The following is a 19,130-nucleotide window of genomic DNA, read 5'->3' as shown; positions in this document are numbered from 1 at the left end:
TCCAATTTGAAGGTCATGGGTTAGATAAATGTTGATTAAGACCTTTGTACTCCTCTAGCATAATTAGAGTAGAACATGTGGGAATTAAAAGCACGCATTGGACTGCTGATTGTCACAAGAAACACAAAGTAGAAAGCATTTGTAAAGCATATTTATTTAACTCATCAACAATCTTCTGCAGCAAACAAACATTTTTAAATCTCTGAAACATAAAACATCCTGTTTCACAGTTCAGCTGCTTTGCTCCACTGAACTTCCTAGGCAAAGAATTAAACTATGTTATGACATAACTGTGGCTGGAATCCTTGTGCTAAAATTTCAGGCCATCGCTATATTTAAAAGACTGCAATTACAGATACTATAACTGAGCTTCCTATTTAGATAGATAGATAGATAGATAGATATACTGTCATTTTTTTACTGTGGGCACACTGCCTGCTCTCAAAAATGTACACATACATGACACACATATACACATGCTATATACATACATATAAACATACCTACATCCATATCTATCTATCTATCTATCTATCTATCTATCTATCTATCTATCTATCTATCTATCTATCTATCACTGTCCATCTTGAATACATATTGGAAAGGGAAGCTTGATATTTTATGGAACAAAACTGTTACTGAATCTGGATGCTCTGCTTTGGATACCATGAAGCCTCCTCCCAGAAGGTAACAAGAAAAACAGGTTGTGAAGAGGATGTGTGGTGTCCCAGTCTCTGCAGACCCTGGTTAAGCATCACGTATATGCTATGTCCTGGATAGATGGAAGTGAACTGCCAATAATCTTCTCTGCCTCCCTCTCATCACTCTCTGCATGGCCTTCCTGTCCGAAGCAGTAATGCTTCCAAATCAGAGTGTAATGCAATGTGACAGGATGCTCTCGATCATCCCTCTATAGAAAGTGGTAAGGATAGGTGAAGAAAAATGTACTTTTCTCATGCAATACAGAAAATGCACGTGCTGCTGCGCCTGCTTCACCAGTATCTCGCTGTTGGCTGACAAAGCCAGACTACTCATTAGCTGCACACCCAGAAACTTGATGCTGTTAACCATCTCCACAGATAAATTATTAATACACAGATGTGTGTGGCTGTGCCTGCCTTTTCTAAAATTGACAATTATCTCTAGTTTTTCCAATGTTTAAAACAAGGCTGCTTTTATTAAACCAGTTCACCAAACCCTCTACCTCCTTGTGGTAAGCATCCTCATTGTTGTCCTGAATAAGGCCCATTACTGTTGTATCATCCACATACTTCACATATAGTAGCATACTAGCACAACAGTCATGGGTCAACAGGGTGAACAACAGCAAACTTAGGACACAGCCCTGAGGAGAACCTGTGCTCAAGAAAATATTGTTAGAAATATTAGACCCAACTCGCACCTACTGGGGCCTCTTAATAGGAAAATCAAGAATCCGGTTGCACAAAGGAGTATTAAAGCTGAGACGACCCAGTTGGTCTACTAGATGCTGAGGGACGATTTGATTAAATGCCAAACTGAACTAGACAAACAGCATTTGCAGCATCTTTCCTCTAATGGCGCCAAGCTCAGATGGAAAACAGAAGAAATAGCATCCTCTGTGGAGCAATTTGGATGGTAAGCAAACTGAAGCGAGTCAAATGCTGGAGGGAGGCTAGATACAATAATGTCCTTTATCACCTCAAAACATTTCATAATGATGGATGTAAATTCAACCGGACGGCAATCCGGGAGACCCATAATTGTAGACTTTTTTGGCACTGACAAAATAATGGCTGTCTTAAAACATGATGGGATCACTGCCTGCTGCAATGAAAGATTGAAGCAGGTTCCTTCTCAGGTTCTTTCTGTGATGGTTAAGCAATTAGGGTTCCTGCCCATCTTCTCTCATTGTTTCCTAGACATGTTGCATTGCATTACAAAATGGGACTAGATATTCTTCACACCTATTGCCATTTTTGTCTCAGTTTGCCCCTTGTCAAGGCCTGGCAACATACATGGAGAGTTCACAGTAACACGCATGCAGTAATGGTATCTTGAGAGCAAGGATAAGCAAACATTCCTGAGGCTCTCAAGATTAGCATCAATAGGTCCAGCTTCCCTCAAGAAACAATGGCTTTTGTGAATCACTCACTTCATTCTTTCCTACCTACCTAGTGTTTCTTACACAGTAAGAATCAGGGTTTAGCCAGCAACTGGCTGACATAATCAGAGGTGTGATGGGAAATAAAGATTGAGACGGACTGCAGTCAGCCCCTGCTGAGTTGCCTGTGGTCTGCCTAGCACAAACCTCTGTGTATGGCAGCCACAGTTGCTGGTGAGACATCAGGAAATCTATTTTCTAGACCCTGGTTACAAAACCCTGAAGTCCAGCATTGCCCAACAGATATTAGTAGACATGAAAGCCTACACCAGTAAACCTTTGACAGTCTTTGAAAAAACAATCTAAGCATTCTTTGACAATTAACTAAGAATACTAGAAAAGCTAAGATTAAAACAGAATATACTTTTTTACAAAATCCAACCTTAATTACAACCACTGGCAATGACAGCCGCAACTAAAGTACTAATTTGAGAACTAATTTATGCCACCTTGGCCATTCTGTATGGATTCACGCAATCCATCTTTTTCCTCATTTATCACCAAATCATTTTCTGAATGATATCAATTAATTTCAACAAAGGATCTAGTAGAAATAAGATTGAATGGGAATGGGAAAAAATCCATATCCCTTATGTTATGTTATATTTGAATGAAAAGGTCTAAGAGTCACCAGTAATATTAAATATTTTTTGTATTCATAGCCAGTTTCTTCATAATCTAGCAGAACTATGTGCATTCATTGAAACAAAAACCAAAGCTTGCTATTTGCATCTTTATCTTAATATTATGAGACAGAAACAAAATAAAACTCTAACAGCTCACTAATATCAAACACATATACAAAAAGGAAATAGGATTTTACTTGTTTTTTGTTAGTTTTAAATGATGAATTGTAAACCACCATCCTTTTAAACATCTCTTGAGGCTGAAAAGAAAGAAAATCAACTCACTGAATCATCAGCTAGTTCATTAGATATTCATCACTCCACTCCTTCATGCGCACATGCATTTAAATGTCTTTCAGTTTTACATATTCTATTCATCTATTCAAAGTTAATTGGAATTACTGGGAAAAATAATCCTGTAGGATGTACATGGTTTTCAGAACTGTGGACAGCAAATAAATGACGGTCACAAAGGCTTGCTCCTCTGGACTATTCCAGCTTTTCTTGGGAAAAGCCCTAGAAAAAAAAGGTAAGAAGCCGGGTAACAGCCATTAACGTTTAACTGAATTCTTCCTCTACCTGAGAACCATTCATAGCAGGTTGTCCTGCAAGAAGAATCTCTTAAAGGAAGAAGTAAAAAATAAGCCTGACTCAAAGGGATAGATACGCTTGGACAACTCTTTGCAGTTTTCTTGGCCATCTTTTCAGAAATGGTTTGCCATTGCCTGGGTCTGAGAGAAAATGATTTGATCAAAGTTACTCAGGGAGCTTCCATACAGTCTTTTGCCTTCTAATCCAGAACTTTTAGCTACTACATCAAATTTCCACACACTCCCAAATTAAGTACCTTCTTGAGGCACTTCTTGAAATTACGGTATATTTTTACCATCCAATCAAAATTTGCCTAAAGTTGCTATCATATAATTTATTCTAATGCACATCTATTTATTACAAAAGCACAAACATTTTAATTATAAGGTCATTTTCAGAAGACAGAAGCCTCCCAACCCTATCGCTCGGTTAATGAAAGTTTTAACCACTTTGCAGATTTCTGAACACCTATCTAACGATTCAGTGTTAATCTTCTGTGTCTCAATAGAACATATATTGGCATAATGTGTATGAGGTACAAACTAAAGAATAACAGTGGCCAAAGCTGTTGCTGACAGCATATACACTAGCTAAAAAAATTGTCCCATTAAAAACAATTATATTATTTGGAAATATTTCACAATGGCTTATTGAAAATAAATTGTAGCTGTGTTTTCAGAAGCTCATTTGGAATAACTGAATGCATTTGTCATTTTATGCCTTGCATAAAATAGGCTAGAGTTTCATTTCATTAATGTGAGACTGTAATATAGTCTTAGAGCAAATTCAATTTCTTACAGCAGGTTTATCCTTATCAGTTCATTTCGTAACATGAGTCTGGAGCATGCTATGGCCAGGAAATAATATAAGAACTTTAGATTCAGAATCCCCTGGCAATGGTAAAGAAGTGAGGCTGGATAACAGTCTCTCAGCAGATGTGTTAGAATAGTAACTTAAGTTACTAAGTTAAATGTGCTGATGAAGTTATACCTAAATTGAAACAGTAGCTCATTTTCCTGCTTTAAGCTATTTGAAGAGCTGTAAGTAAAATCGGGGGGGGGGGGATTTAAATTGCAGATTAAGCTCTTTTGATACTGTTTTCATCAGCAAAAATATTAAAGAGGTTAAGATGTGCTATTCTGAGAAAACAAAAGATCTCTAATAATCTGACTGAATTTATTACTGACTTATTATTACTCTCATTCTCTGGAGCCTCTGCTTTGACCAGCATAAAGAGTCTAAGTCTAGCTAATATGTTCCATTTATCCAGATCCCCTGAAGCATTTAGGAAATTAAAACAATGGCCATCAGTCACCTAATGCAGGGGTGTCAAACTTGCGGCCCACGGACCGGATGCATCATGTGCTGGCCACGCCGACCACGATTTTAGCAAAGGGGGAAAAAGTTGCGATAAGTCACGTGACGATGTGTCATCCTTGAGAGTTTGACACCCTTGACCTAATGGGTTTCCTGTGGAAAGTCTCAGCTAAAGGTCAGGTAAGCTCACAAGGGCTGACCAGCAAAGGAATAGGCCCAGGATCTAGTACATTATTCAAGAACTTATGAAATTTGTAATAGCAATAGCTCTTAGACTTATATACCATTTCACAGTGCCTTACAGCTCTCTACTAGATTATTATTGAAATTTTCATAATAAAAATATATTTTTAAGAAAATATACATTTACATTCCCAATTTACATTCCCAATTTAGTTTTTAGCTTTTCATTCTAATTTTCTCAAGTCTTCTCTCTAATATTTCCAAGCCCAGGAGGAAAAATATCATCATCTTATGAAATTAAGTTTAGGAGGACAAAAAACAGCTGGTATCAATGAAAGACTGTTCCCTCCAAGCTTGTTGTGTTTATCAAAGAACTGTGAAAGTTAGCAGGTGATGAACAGATGGTGTATTTTTTCCTCCCCAGTTATGTTCCTTAGAAGCAATCTACTACAAAGCTAAACCTAGAAGAACGCTTCCATTGACCTCAATCAATATCTGAAAACTGGAAAATAAATTCAGAATTTATTGCTCCATCATGGAGCCTCCATGAGGCCAGATCTAGTAATATCCGTCTTGACAAAGCAAAATATTTCTGATTACAACTGGCAATTGAAGAATGCAAACCAAATATTTGCCAACTATAGTAACCTTGAGATGATATTTCATTAATTATTGAAAGCATTCAAATTACTTAGCTGTGCTGTTAATTATAACTGAATGAACTGAATAAAAACAATCTGAAAGTCTATACTTAAACCACAATCTGATAAATTGGGTGATAATGCTCATTTTTGTAAATTAAAATGACATAATGAGAAGTATTTTAGTGGGGAACTTTGGTCAATTAATGCTTATTTTTTAGGCAGCTGTAGTTGCACATTGGTTTTATGCTAGATTAAATTCTTAAAATGTTGGTTCATTTTAAATGTTTTCAAATATTTTGCTTTAGAACCAATTTCATGGAAATTGAATTTCTCTTTAATTCATTTTTTAAATTAGTCTACACAGATGAAAATAAGATCCCTATTTCATTACAAAAGGTATGGTAATTTGTCTTTTCAGCCCTGGAAACAGAAGTCAAAAGATAATATACTTAGTGCTACATCACGAGGATAATTGTCATTTTTTTTTTTTTAGTTTACTGGTAGGATAGCCTTAAATCAGGGATGTCAAACTCACATCGTCACGGTGGCATCATGTGACATATCGGGACTTTTCCCCCCTTCGCTAAACCGGGCATGGGTGTGGCCAGTGCGTGACTCATCCAGTCCGCGGGTCGGGAATTTGACCAGTCTTAAATGGCATAAAAATGATCCTTCAGCTGTTTATGGAAAGAACAAGAAATGGTCTAATTGATAAATATAAAAAAACCTTTCATTCTATTTTTATTTTCTATTTATTTCTACATTCTATTTTATTTTCATTCTACTTTTCTGCTTGCCTAATTCCACATGGATATTAATACTTAATGCTAAATTTTACAAAATAGAAAGCTTAGCTTATTCAGTTTGTATCTTAACTAAAACTCCAAATGTATATGGTATCTTTTATTCTTATTATACTATTTTTCCAAGAAAACTGGAGAGAATTGTACGGATATGATTGAATGGAAAAAAATTCTCATTATTAGTTCTGCTTTTTAAACTTCCGTTTTATAAACTATTTTGCTTGTAGTAACCACAGGGGAGATGATAGGAAGTGATCTCATATTATGTGTTAGTGGACACATTGAAGTTTTGTTGTTAAAGATTTTGTGATGATTAGGTGGTAGAAGAGACAATAAAAGATGGCAACATTGGGCACCTTGGGTGGTAACAGGAGGAGAGATCTAAAGAATTTGAAAAGGCCAGATGGAAGGCCAGGTCTGCCAGAGTCCTTGATTCCAATCTTAGAATCTAAGAATGCCAATAATTTCATGGCTACAATAGGCTGGTAAGTGAACCTTTTAAAAAACCAACTTGTTTAGTTATTTACCGTATTTTTCGGAGTATAAGACGCACCAGAGTATAAGATGCAGCTTAGTTTTTGGGGAGGAAAATAGGGGGGGGGGAAATCTGCCTACCAGGTATTCATCTGGCTAGCATTCTTAGGCTGATCAGCTTCAGCACATTAATTTGCTGGTTTTTATCCCCTGCTTGGGGATAAAAAACAGATTCTAAAGCACAACTGATCTTTCGAGAGAGAAGCAATGAGAAAAGCAGGCAAACCACGGAGATCACTTCACTGGCTAGCGCCTAGTTAGGGCTGAAAAAAAGCTTTGGAAAAGCTACGTTCGGAGTATAAGACGCCAAATTTTCAGCCTCTTTTAAGAGGGAAAAAAAGTGTGTCTTATACTCCGCAAAATACAGTAATGAAAGTCCATTTGTCCCCTTGTTCCTATGCTAAACAAGTGTCTGTTCTGTAGCTTCACCCTACCCAGTTGCATTACTTTATAGACTTAAAGAATTTCTAAACCTTTTAAGTGATTTAATATAGGCTACAGAGCAAAAGGATAGTAAAACAAAACAACCACAAGGAGATTATGCAACAAATTCAACCAAATTGTGCAAAAGAAAGTGTTTAACATATTTTAATTTTTAAATATCTATGAATTATTCAGTGTACATTCAAGCTAGAATCACAGCAAGCAAGCTTGACAGTGATAGCAGGACAGCTGGTCTCCTATACATTCAAAGCATGCATATATCAAAGCAGAATATATCAGCACAGACTTACCAGAGCTTCTGATTTGGTTGTTGGTCTGACTACAATATTGTGGTCAGGATGCAGCATAACTGGTTTGGATACTATAGGTACAGCTGGATGACGCTGGGCAGTGGTGCCTGGAGTAAATTGCTACAGGGGTTCCAATGTCAGAATGTTACAGAAAGGATATGTATATTTTATGCAGACCAAACACTCTTTCTGGGTCCTACTAGATGACACACTTAATAACAGGCACTGTCCAATCTCACCAGACGTGGATCCATCAAATAAGTAGATCCTATGCCATAACCAGTGGTGGGATTCAAAATTTTTTACTACTGGTTCTGTGGGCGTGGCTTGGTGGGCGTGGCTTGGTGAGTGTGGCAGGGAAAGGATACTGTAAAATCTCCATTCCCACCCCACTCCAAGGGAAGGATACTGTAAAATCTCCATTCCCTCCCCACCCACTAACCCGCTTTCCAGCTCTGTTTTCCTGTGCAGGGCAACAAAAGAAGACCCAGACAATCAGCTGGGACTCGGGAGGCAGTGAATAGATTGGGGTGGGGCCAGCCAGAGGTAGTATTTGCCAGTTCTCTGAACTACTCAAAATTTCCGCAACTGGTTCTTCAGAACCGGTCAGAACCGGATGAATACCACCTCTGGCCACAGGTATAACCAGCATCTTGAACTGCCCTTGAAAGGTAGTAATCAGTGCTGTTTGCTTTGGGTTTGGCAATACAGTACTTTCTTTTCTACCCTCTAAATCACATCTGCCAATAAACAACACTGCTCACTACTCACCCTGACTCTTGGGCTACACTTAAGACATTACCTAGCTCTTCAGTAATGTATAGACAAAATAGTAATACAATTTATAAAAATGCTTCCATGCAGCATAGCGGGGGGAAAATGATGACATGACATGACAAAGTAATTAAAATGCACTTATGGAAAGTTATAAAAATGAGAAATACTTCAGAACAGTATCATATAAGGTAAAAGACTCAGTGGAAAATATTTTCATATCTTGATAACGTGAATCAGCAGCAGCAGCAGAGAGTTCGGAGTGCCACAAAATATATATTCTATATCATACCTTTGGACTGGAAAGGTAGGTCTGCTTGCTGCTTTGTGCATTAACTGGACTAATCTTTCTTTCTTTGTAATGTTTCACTTCCCAGTCATCCAGGGAATCTTCTGCCCCGCCAGGCTGAAAATTGTGGCAGCCAGTTTTTACATCCAAATGAGTGGACATTGGATGATGGAGAGTGCCAACAGTCTGCATGGAAGGATGAATGGGTGGTGGAGATGGCGGCGCCAAAGGAGGTGGTGGAACATGTGCCCAAGGAGATGGAGAGGACAATGGAATCCATGAAGGTGAATTAGGTATTGGCGCTGATCCCTTAGTAGCTGGAATATTTGGTGGAGAAAGCGGGTAAGCTACTGAGGCTACAGACACTGTATGGGGTAATGGAGGCAGAGGTGCTGGGCATTTTGAAAGCTTGCCAGTATCATTTAAGTTGATATCATCAAGGTCAGTGGTATGGAGCTGCAAGCCGCCAGCAAACCTTCGCACAGATGTAGCAGAAGCAGAAACAGCAGGACGTACACTTGTTTTCTAGTATGACAGATTTGTTTTAATGCAGCACTCGCTTAAAATGGCTGAATGCAACTCCACTAACAATAACTAGGCTCAAAAACCCAAATGCTGTCAATTCCTATAAAACAATCCTTATTATGGGAGGCATTTTGTCTAGTTGTTCTACACCAATAAATAAGAATTTGTATTAAAGGAAACGGTTATGTATAAGACAATGCCTATAGCCCAAGAAACTTTTTAACAAGCCAAGGAAAACAAAGGTGGCAAAATGGAAAGAAAGTTGGAGCTTCCCATGGGGTAGGATGCAGCCTCCCTTAATCTACCCTGAGGGCAAAGCTGGGCTCTGCTTTCTTGTCAGCTAAGAGTTACCTTGTCCACCACCACCCACCATCCTGGTAGGCATACAAGGTACAAAATGGATGGCCACATGCATCCCATGAACCACAAATTTGAGACCTTTGATCTAGGTCATTCCCAACAACATGATGTGGGTCTTTACTGAATTAAGATGGATTTCCACATAAGATCTGAAACATTTTTTTCATTATAATAGCCTGATAAAACAAGTGATTTACTATAGATCATACTGCAAACTACATCTTAAAAAACAATTTTGAAGATTACAAAACAAGTATTTTGCTGGGTGGGTGAGAATCTTATTTTACCTCAGGAGAATCATTCTCCACCGAGGAGATTTGTTCTAAACGTGTTTGACAGAGCTTTTCCACCCAATGCTGAGTCTTTTCTGATTCTTCTAAATCTTCTCGTTCAGTCTCAGACACCTGAGAGTTGTAGCATAATTTTAGAAGAAAATTTAAGAGTTTACATTTATGGATTTATATTCAAAGGCACACTAGAAATATATTTTGGCAATAAAATGTGTGCAGATCTAAATACTTTTGTAATTCATCTACTGCAATCTCAGCAAATTCCTGAACACATCTTCACCTCATATTAAAATTGGCTGATTGTTAGATTTGAATTGATACATTTATCTCAACAAAGCTTGCTGAAATAAATGAGGTTATATCTAAGAGTTGCACAGTCAATTTCTTATCATTGAATGATTTACAACTGAATGGCTGTAAAAATCTGGCACTTTCTGGAATTCTTCCAGTCTCATGTCATTAATTATCCTTGGGGCATTATTGTATTCTATTGGAATACAATAGAAAAACCAAATATATGACAGATACCTGGTTGCTTGATATAAGCAGCTGTTCAAATAAACCACTATTTTAGAGGTGAGATTAAAGTGCTCTGTCTATATCACACATATAAAACATCCTTTGATAACATTTATCAAATATTGATCATATATATGAGTATGGTCTCCACTGACCATTCTACTAATTCCTGTGGTAAGCAAAAAGAGACAATCCAACATATTTCATATTCCAAGTAACAAACACAAGAACAACTGTCATCCAATTCTCCAAGCATTTGTTCCTAGGGACCATCCAATTCTCCAAGTATTTACGTTCCTAGGAAACATATGACTACTTATGTCTGCCAACCATTTATTCTTCCTGTTTGGTGAGAATTACATATGGAAAAAGCAATATTCATTTTGAAATATGTAAGGAAGTCACAGGGGAATCCATTTTCAGAATAGAATATATATAGGGGTCATGTTCACACAATATGGCTGACCTATTTAATGAGCTATCCATTAAATTAACTGACTTGGGTTCATTCATACACTGCACTAATGAATGGCTGCTTGGAGGAAGGCCAGGAGACTGTCACTACATGTTTCTTGGCTGAACAAACCAAAAGCTCTGGAATGGTACAATCACATTTGGTGGCATCATGTCAGATGGACGGACTTGCTATTCTATTCTTTGTACCTCTTTTTATCCCAAATAGCAACATGTACGTATGTGTCTGAAAACTGAAATGGTAATAGTGAGTTCCTATAGCAGCCCTGATTTTCGCTAAGCCTCTCCTTTATTCAGATGAACAAAGGATGACTGCTGGAAAGAGGGAAAAGCTTGCTGATTTTCTTATATTATTCGAACATCTGGAAAGAGAGAGTTTTACTCCCTGTTGTCATGGAATCTCTCCACTTTAACTAAGTCTTTTGATATACAACACCAAAAAAATTATAGCATGGTATTCAACACATCCGCTCATAAGTATGGAAAGATTTGTTGGTCTTCCAATGAATCTAAATGCCAAATCAAATACATTTCAGAACCACGTTATTTTAATCATCTAACTAAGGAACTAGTTCACTTTTACATAGATAGTTTGAATTGTACTGTGACATTATGTTATAATCTACAGCTTTTAACTCATGTTCTCCATGCTTTGATAGCTAAGTCAGGTTAGTTAATATTCAACCTCAATAATGCATTTAAGTATTGACATGTTCAAATATAAGTCCATATCTAAATACCCAGGAGCATGCATGTTTTTTACTCTTTTCTTACAAGAAACAAAGGTATACAGATCACAAAGAACATACCTCTTGAACCAATCGGCTGATTTTCAACTGTTTTTCTCTTTCCAACTTCTCTTCTTTTTCCTTGAGAAGTTTTAGCTCAAACTCCAGTTGCATTTTGCTTTTTTTCTGTTCACTAAGACTGTCACTTTTTGCTTTTTTTCTTTCTTTACCTTTCTGGATTGTTGTTATATTAATATTAATTATACATGTATACTACTAATGCGCTAGAATTTCTCCTACATAACTGTGACACAATCATCCAGTTATTAAAGCAGCAAGACATAAAAACCAGCCTCATAATGAGTAAGATGGGCATGAAGTCATCAGGTTTTGAGAGAAATTTAGAGACAACAAGGTTCATGCATACTTGTTGTAAATTTCCCACTTCACTGATCTGAAAAAAATCCCCAAAATCTACAGTTTTGCATGCTTTTAAAGAATAGGTCCTCATATAAGTAATGGAACCATTTTGTCAGGCAATATAATGCATAATGCCCAAATGATAAAGCCACGAATTGCACAAAGATCAAAACCAAAACTAAACAACACAACACAACAAAACCCTTCAATGGATAACAAGTTACTTATTTGGAATTTCACTGAACTGCTTAAATCTCTCAGTTTGATAACCTTAATATGGGTTAATTGAAGCCATTGTTTTTAATGGACTTAACCGAATTAGCTTTCTGGAAAGCAATGTCTGTTATCTTAAAGAGAATTTATTTTATTTTTTTTGCAGAAATAAGCCACTTACAGTCAGATGACTGAAATGGCATAAACCAATAGTGTTTACTTCCAAATAAGTGTATTTGCATTATTTACAAGACTGCACACCACAAGGGAGAATGTATTTGTGTAGATATAAAGTATACTAGATAGTAGGATAGTGGATTTTTATTCACACAAAGGAGTTCTCCAGCCTGCCTTCCTTTAACATCCCCTTGCATTATTAAAAACCTATTCTTGAGGAACAAGGTTCTGCTAATTAATGTGGGAGAAAGAAAGGGAAGGCACTGTTATGGGATAATTTACTCAATTTGGGATAGGCAAGGACTGGAATGCTTTTCTACACAACAGGTTTGGATATAAATCATTATAACACATGCAGACCCTTCCTTTCTTTCATGCTTATCAAGATAACCCTAACTACAGGAAAATGCACATGGGTTCAAATGCAATGATCACAGCAAACTTTTCAAAATGTTCGACATTTTTCTACCTTGCGAATAGTAGGAAATTTTCCCTCATACCGATAGAACCATCCAAAAGCTATATGTATGCAAAGGAGAACAATGCATTATAGATACTGTATTTATATCAGCAGATTACAACATATAGCCCACATAAAAGGATGACAATTATAGCAATGGAAATATACATTTTTATCTTAACTTTGAAACAGCTATAAATAATAGGCAGAAGTCTCTTCTTCAGATTATAAAAGTTCAAGCCACTTCACTTTCATAATCACTTTGTACACAAGTAACTTTCATTTTTATTCACTTTCATGACTGTTTGATACAAGTGCTTTAATCCAAGTATTATAACTTAATTTTTCAGAAGCATACTACATGATATTCTCTAACTAAAAGCTTTACTACTTATATTGATACAGAGTATCTGTTTGGAGTTGCTATTAGCTGGTGTGCACAGAAATCATACCTACTGGAACTCAGTTCCCAACAATGTACAAAATACTAATTTGGAAAATTAAAAGAAATATGATCTCAGAATGGGATGATAATCCAACATATTTTTTTCTATCAATAGCAGGAAAAATTCAGCTGTTATTTTTCCACACAAAATTACATTGAATATTCATTTGTTTTTTTAATGGATAAATACTGGATAATTGCTGATATGGAAAAGAATTACTATTTATCCTAAAAGTATATTAAGCTTATTGGTATTTTGCCAGTTGTATATCAGCTCAATACAATAATGCTATTTTTTCAAGCTTTAAATGGTATTTATACAATATAAAGCATGCGTGTAATTTAGTAAGACATCTCCATATGTTCAAATATCTTCCATCCCTTTAAAGACCACATTATATATCTTCAGTTCTAGATGTTCAGTTTATAATTAAATTACAGTTTCATACTTGGCTAGTCACCTGGATATTAAAAAACGGCTGGTATTTATTCCTTGGATACCAGGTCCAAGATCAAACTTGTTAATTAAGAAGACGATATATTTAATTTTTGTTTCTTGCCTGGAAATCTTTTTGATAGCACTCAAAACCTCACTTTTAAGTGGAATTAGTTGAAGAAAATCTTTCATTTTTGCTAGTTCTTCCTAGCTTCTGTAGGTCCTTTCTATTATGATTTACAGTAATTGTTAAAGGAGATTAAGCAGAAGGATACAGACAAAAGGCACTGTCTTAGTTTTCTAATGACAAAAATCACTTGATTTGAACTATTCCTTTATCTCAGCTCTGTTTTCAGTGGTAATAAGACAGAACATACAAAGATCCCATGCAGGACCATTTCATGTTTTCTTCTTTGGTTGAAAAATCATACGAAGCTATATTGGCTAGCACAGCAAATAAATATTAATGCTTTCCTTAATGTGAGAATTACAGGAAATCACAGAGTGTAGTGTAGTCCAATTTTAAGAGTGATTGTCAGCAAGAGGGACAGTGCAGGCAGTAAGAAAGTCAAGAGAACTCAAGGTGCTACAGCAAACCTGTTGGCTTTCCTTCAGCTTCAATCCAGTTGTATCATTTGATGTAGACTGATCAAATGCAGTTTCCTCTAAATCTACTTGAGAAAGAAAGGAAGAAAGAAATAAAGGAAGAAGAAATGACAATTCTTTGCCAGGAGGATGGTTCTCATGAAAGAATTAAAATCAAAAAGTCTGCGAAGAAAGTAGGCACATCTAGGAATAAGATGAGTTCTGTCTTCTTTCATGCTTTAGTTCTATAAACTGATGCTCTGTTGTGGGGTGCCATGCAGTGCCATTATAAATTGATCTGAAATGCCAACCATTTATGTGTCCCAAGAATCATACAATAGCAGTTAAAATGAGTCTATGTACTTAGACCCAGAAATTATTTCCTATTGAAAAGCAAAAGAAGGAGCAGTCATTCTTCCTTAGTTTATTGTATTTTTTTTGTTTTCCTCGGGAAAAGCCTTCAGAATGCACAGCATTTAATCAAAGTAACAGAGAGTGAGACAGAAGAAAAATCAATAACTGCCCTAGAGATTCACTTCCACAGCTGAAATCTCTGGCTTCTCCCCATGCTTACAATTTGAGAAATGCACTGTGCTGGAATTAATGAAACATATTTCTTACACATAAGAATACAACTTCTTACTTACATCGATGTTTAGGACGGGGTGGAGAATGTACTTCTGCAATTACAGTTTTGGCAGCCTTTAGTGGTTCTTTATGACCCCAGTCTTCCTCCCACTGCTTTTTGAACTTCTCTTCCTCTGCCTTTATCCTGGAAAAGAGGAAAATATTGCTCCTTTAGAGAGTGTAGGGTGAAAGGACATGATAGAGCCACCTTAGTCTAGACTTAAACTAAACGTAGTCTAGACTTAGATATCAGTCAGTCTCTGGACAAGAAACCAAACGGAAGCATTCCTTGTTTTATTGTAAACTATCAGAATTGTAAACTTAGAAAGTTGGTAATTAAAAACATTAACAACTCAATCACTATATAAAGCAACTGTTCTGAGCTTCATGACAGAAGAAAGTTGTGCTATAAACATACCAAGCAAGGCTGATTTTATTTACTTTGTTATTTTTCACTTATAGCTAACAAAAATGTCAAAAGCATATCAAAATAAATTATATAACGCAGCCAAAATTAAACATCCCCAATTCTTCTGATTTCAGAATATGCTGTTTAAGTAGGTACTTAACTTTTCAGTTCAAAAGCTTTAACTGTGGCTAGATCTATGATAGAAAATACCAACTTGACTTAGTTGCTTGGCCTTTGGCTAGTTTTTGGTCAGAACAAGAAAGTGAATCTGCAATTATGTTTTTTTAAAAATAACTTATATTGTTATGGTATTTAGTGTTTATATATTTCTATACTACTTCCCATAGAAATGCATCCCAAAGTAATTTATCAATAAAGGAGAATATTTGTAGTTTAGGGTTGAAATGAGGGGTTCCTGGTGCTCTCTGAGCTTAGTTGTTTTCTTGCAGATGTTTCATTACCCAAAGTAGGTAACATCTTCAGTGCTCGTCATCATCACTAGCACTAATGCCGTTACCTAGTTTGAGCAATGAAATGTCTGCAAAAAAACAACCAAGTTCGGATAGCACCAAGGACCTCTCAAAGTAATGTATACAAATGTATAAAATAAAATAATGAAAACAAAATTTAAACAACTTAAACATATATCGAGTAAATTAAAGGAAAAACAAAAATGAATAGCTATTCTAAAGCAGTGATTTCCCAGCAAATGCTTTTGCAGAATTTGGTCTGGCCTAAGTATTTTTCGGAGTATAAGATGCACCTTTTCCCCCGCTAAAAGGGGGAGAAAATTTAGGTGCGTCTTATACACCGAATGTAGCCCCACCAACCCACTGGCCCCCACCCTTTGGCCTCTGCCTTGCAGCAGTTACCTCCTTGCAAGCAAACAGCAAGAAAAAACAGCTCTTTTCAGCTTCAGCACAACCTAATTAGCGCAAGTTGATTAGATGGGCCTCCCGACTCTCAGCTGATTTGCTCTCAGCTGTTTTGCGCAGGGCTCTGCTGCTTTCTCCAAAAAGGTAAATTGCTGGAGCAGATTTTTTTTTCTCCTTGTGCTAATCAAGCTGTGCTGAAAACGAAAATGAAAGTAAAGCAGGCTGTTTGCTGCAACGAGGCAAAATTGCTCAGAGGCAGAGGGACATTTCTTTTTCTTTTCCTCACCAAAAAGATAGGTGCGTCTTATACTCTGAAAAATACGGTACTTCCTCTGCAGAAATTTCTCACTTTTATTTGTCAATAGGTATAATGAGTTCAATAATCTCAAGTGAGAAGAAGCAGAGAAATAGATTCCAGGCAATCCAGTATTTATTAATGCATAATTAATAATTATTAAGTGAAAATGGCATTAGTTAAAATAAAATTGAAATTGACCTGCAGAGAAAGAATACATATGATGGGCAGTTTCATCATACCGATCCCCGTGGGCACTGAGACTACTGAGAACAGCTCCCACAGATTCTCAGAAGGGGCTTTCTGCAGTGCAGAGAATCAGACTGCAGTGAAAATCACAGTCCTGAAATTTGAGATGAAGAATGATACCATATGTTCCCTTTCAGAGCAGCTTAGGATCTGTAGGCCAAAGGTAGATATTTCCCAAGCACACTTCCTTACTCTGTCAAGATCCCAGTGTGGATCAAACATACTCCTGAGACTAATTTTGTGAAGAGAAAAAAATGTGTGTGGTTAACATTTTCCTCCTCAAAGCTAATCATTACTGTGAAACTTTTGCCACAATTCTGTAGGAGGCATTTTTGGATGTACAGTAGTGGCCAAAATTGTGGAAATATTTTGGGAAAAGTGTATTTTTGAGGTTTGATGACTAATAACACCACTTTTTTTTGGAGTTTCAAGATAATCAAGATAATCATTCCATTGCTGGAATGGCTTTGGAATAGCCCAGACCTTAACCCAATTGATAATCTATGGAGCCGACTAAAGAAACTTGTTAGTCAGAAGCGACCCAGCAATAAAACCCAATTAATAGAAGTAATCATTCAATCTTGGTTTCATATTATAATAGCTGCGGAACTAAAAGACTTGGTTCACTCCATGGGAAGATGTTGTAAGGCCATAATTCATGCTAAAGGTTACCCAACTAAGTATTAACTGACGTAATAATTTTTGTTTATCTCATTTTTTCTATGGTGATAATTTTTCTATATCTCATTTTTTCTATGTGTTTCACTTTTCTTCTTTATACTGTAACTGCTATTCTAATAGCAAATCAAGCATTACATTCTTAATTAAATTATCTTTCCATTGATATATACTACTCCAAAAACAAGTGGTGTTATTAGCTACTTTTAGAAAATACTTTTCCTAAAAGGTTTCCACAATTTTGGCCACTACTGTAAAGGGTCTAGGAAAGAAAACTTTACTCTCCTCTTATATCCTTCCCCTTAAACCATTTTTATACCTATTTACCCAATTTTAATCCATTTTAATTAATTAATTTTGAAAAGCGTCACTTCACAACATTATTACTCTGTTGGGGAATTCAACAGATTTAACTGAGGTGGGGATCATGAGCCAAAACTGACTTGTTGGGTGGAATTGTTCCTTTCCTGCTATATTGCACCATTTGAAAAGAGGTAGACAGCATGGATGATAATCTGGCCTTTAACCAAAAAATTCTTGACCTGTCAGGAAGAATTATTATCGCTTATTCAAACAGATGTTTCTACCACTGGTGATTTGAAATGTGGCCTGATTCTTGTATATCTGTACTTTAAGGAAAAGGTTTTAGAAGTGAGCAAATAAACTTGAATGAATCCTAGATGCTTTTTTTTCATTCCCAAAGTCATAGTAATATTTAAAAAAACAAAATATAGGCATGTTGGCAACATAATGCAAGAGGAAAAAGCATGCATGAAAGAATGACTTAACTGTTCAATTTCTTTACGATATCGTTCTTCTTCCTCAGTAGCCTTCTGTGCAATCTCCATTTTCCGCCTAGAAATGTATACCCCAAATGAAACTAATGAATGATACTTAATATATAAAGTCACAATTTGTAGACAGCTTGTTCTATTGTTTGATGGATCATAACATTATATCCTGAGATAGATAACTTTATGAGAAATGCAACACTTTTCTACCTACTAAGAAGCTTAAGCTTTATTCCTTCTTATTCTTTTTGGTTAACAAAGTGAGTAACTATTAAGATTGATAAACATTTGGACTTTGGCATTATTTACCAACATCCTTTTATGATTTGAAAGTCACTGAAGGTGATGACTGAACTATGGAAGACTAATGTTTAATGTGGCTATTTCGAGGCTATTTCCTGGCCTTTTCGACAGGTTTGAGCATGAACAGAAGACATTTCTTCTGAAGCTGTCTCAAAGTATTAAAAAAATGCTCACTTTGTTTTAATGTCCCACACAGTTGCTATTCCAGGAGTGCAATATTTAATGTACCATTTGTTAGTTTAGTCTTTCACTCTTAGTTGTGTTATGATCTCAGTGTTTTTCTTTGTGTTAGATTAACAAAAAAAGACAGAACTAATTACAAACGTAACTTCAGTTAATTTATTTATTTTTTGCATGCATATGGTAATTGATTCCAAATATGCTTTCCTGGTTTTGTCATGCTTCTCTTAAAGAATACTTAATGATCAGAATTCTACTTCTGCTATCAATATAATATATTTTTAATAATGAAATGCAACTTTGTTTTATTGATCCTTCATTGGACAATTCCACTTTATTTTTACTCTTCTAGTATCATCCAGCTATTGTAATGGCAATATATCATAGGGAAAATAGAAGATTTATAATAGCTGCTGTAGCTATAGGACACGGGTATCAAACTTGTGATGTCAC

The 19,130-nt window shown here is 36.2% G+C and overlaps 1 protein-coding gene across 1 annotated transcript in view; it reads right to left on the bottom strand.

The window, feature by feature from the left end:
- Nucleotides 1-19,130, bottom strand: part of USH1C (USH1 protein network component harmonin) — a 56,214-nt gene that overhangs the window by 13,731 nt on the left and 23,353 nt on the right. Inside the window, exons 13-15 of the mRNA XM_070957447.1 lie at nucleotides 18,193-18,258; nucleotides 14,918-15,042; nucleotides 14,283-14,359 (exon numbers count right to left, since the gene is read on the bottom strand). Coding sequence (XP_070813548.1) covers nucleotides 14,283-14,359; nucleotides 14,918-15,042; nucleotides 18,193-18,258 — 268 coding nt within the window. The remainder of the gene's footprint in view (nucleotides 1-14,282; nucleotides 14,360-14,917; nucleotides 15,043-18,192; nucleotides 18,259-19,130) is intronic.

Source organism: Pituophis catenifer, unplaced genomic scaffold (genome assembly GCF_029215685.1).
Source record: "Pituophis catenifer annectens isolate HBS135680 unplaced genomic scaffold, rPitCat1.0.hap2 SCAF_1, whole genome shotgun sequence".
In the NCBI taxonomy this organism is placed as follows: domain Eukaryota; kingdom Metazoa; phylum Chordata; class Lepidosauria; order Squamata; family Colubridae; genus Pituophis; species Pituophis catenifer.
This window is presented reverse-complemented; position numbering and strand designations above follow the sequence as displayed.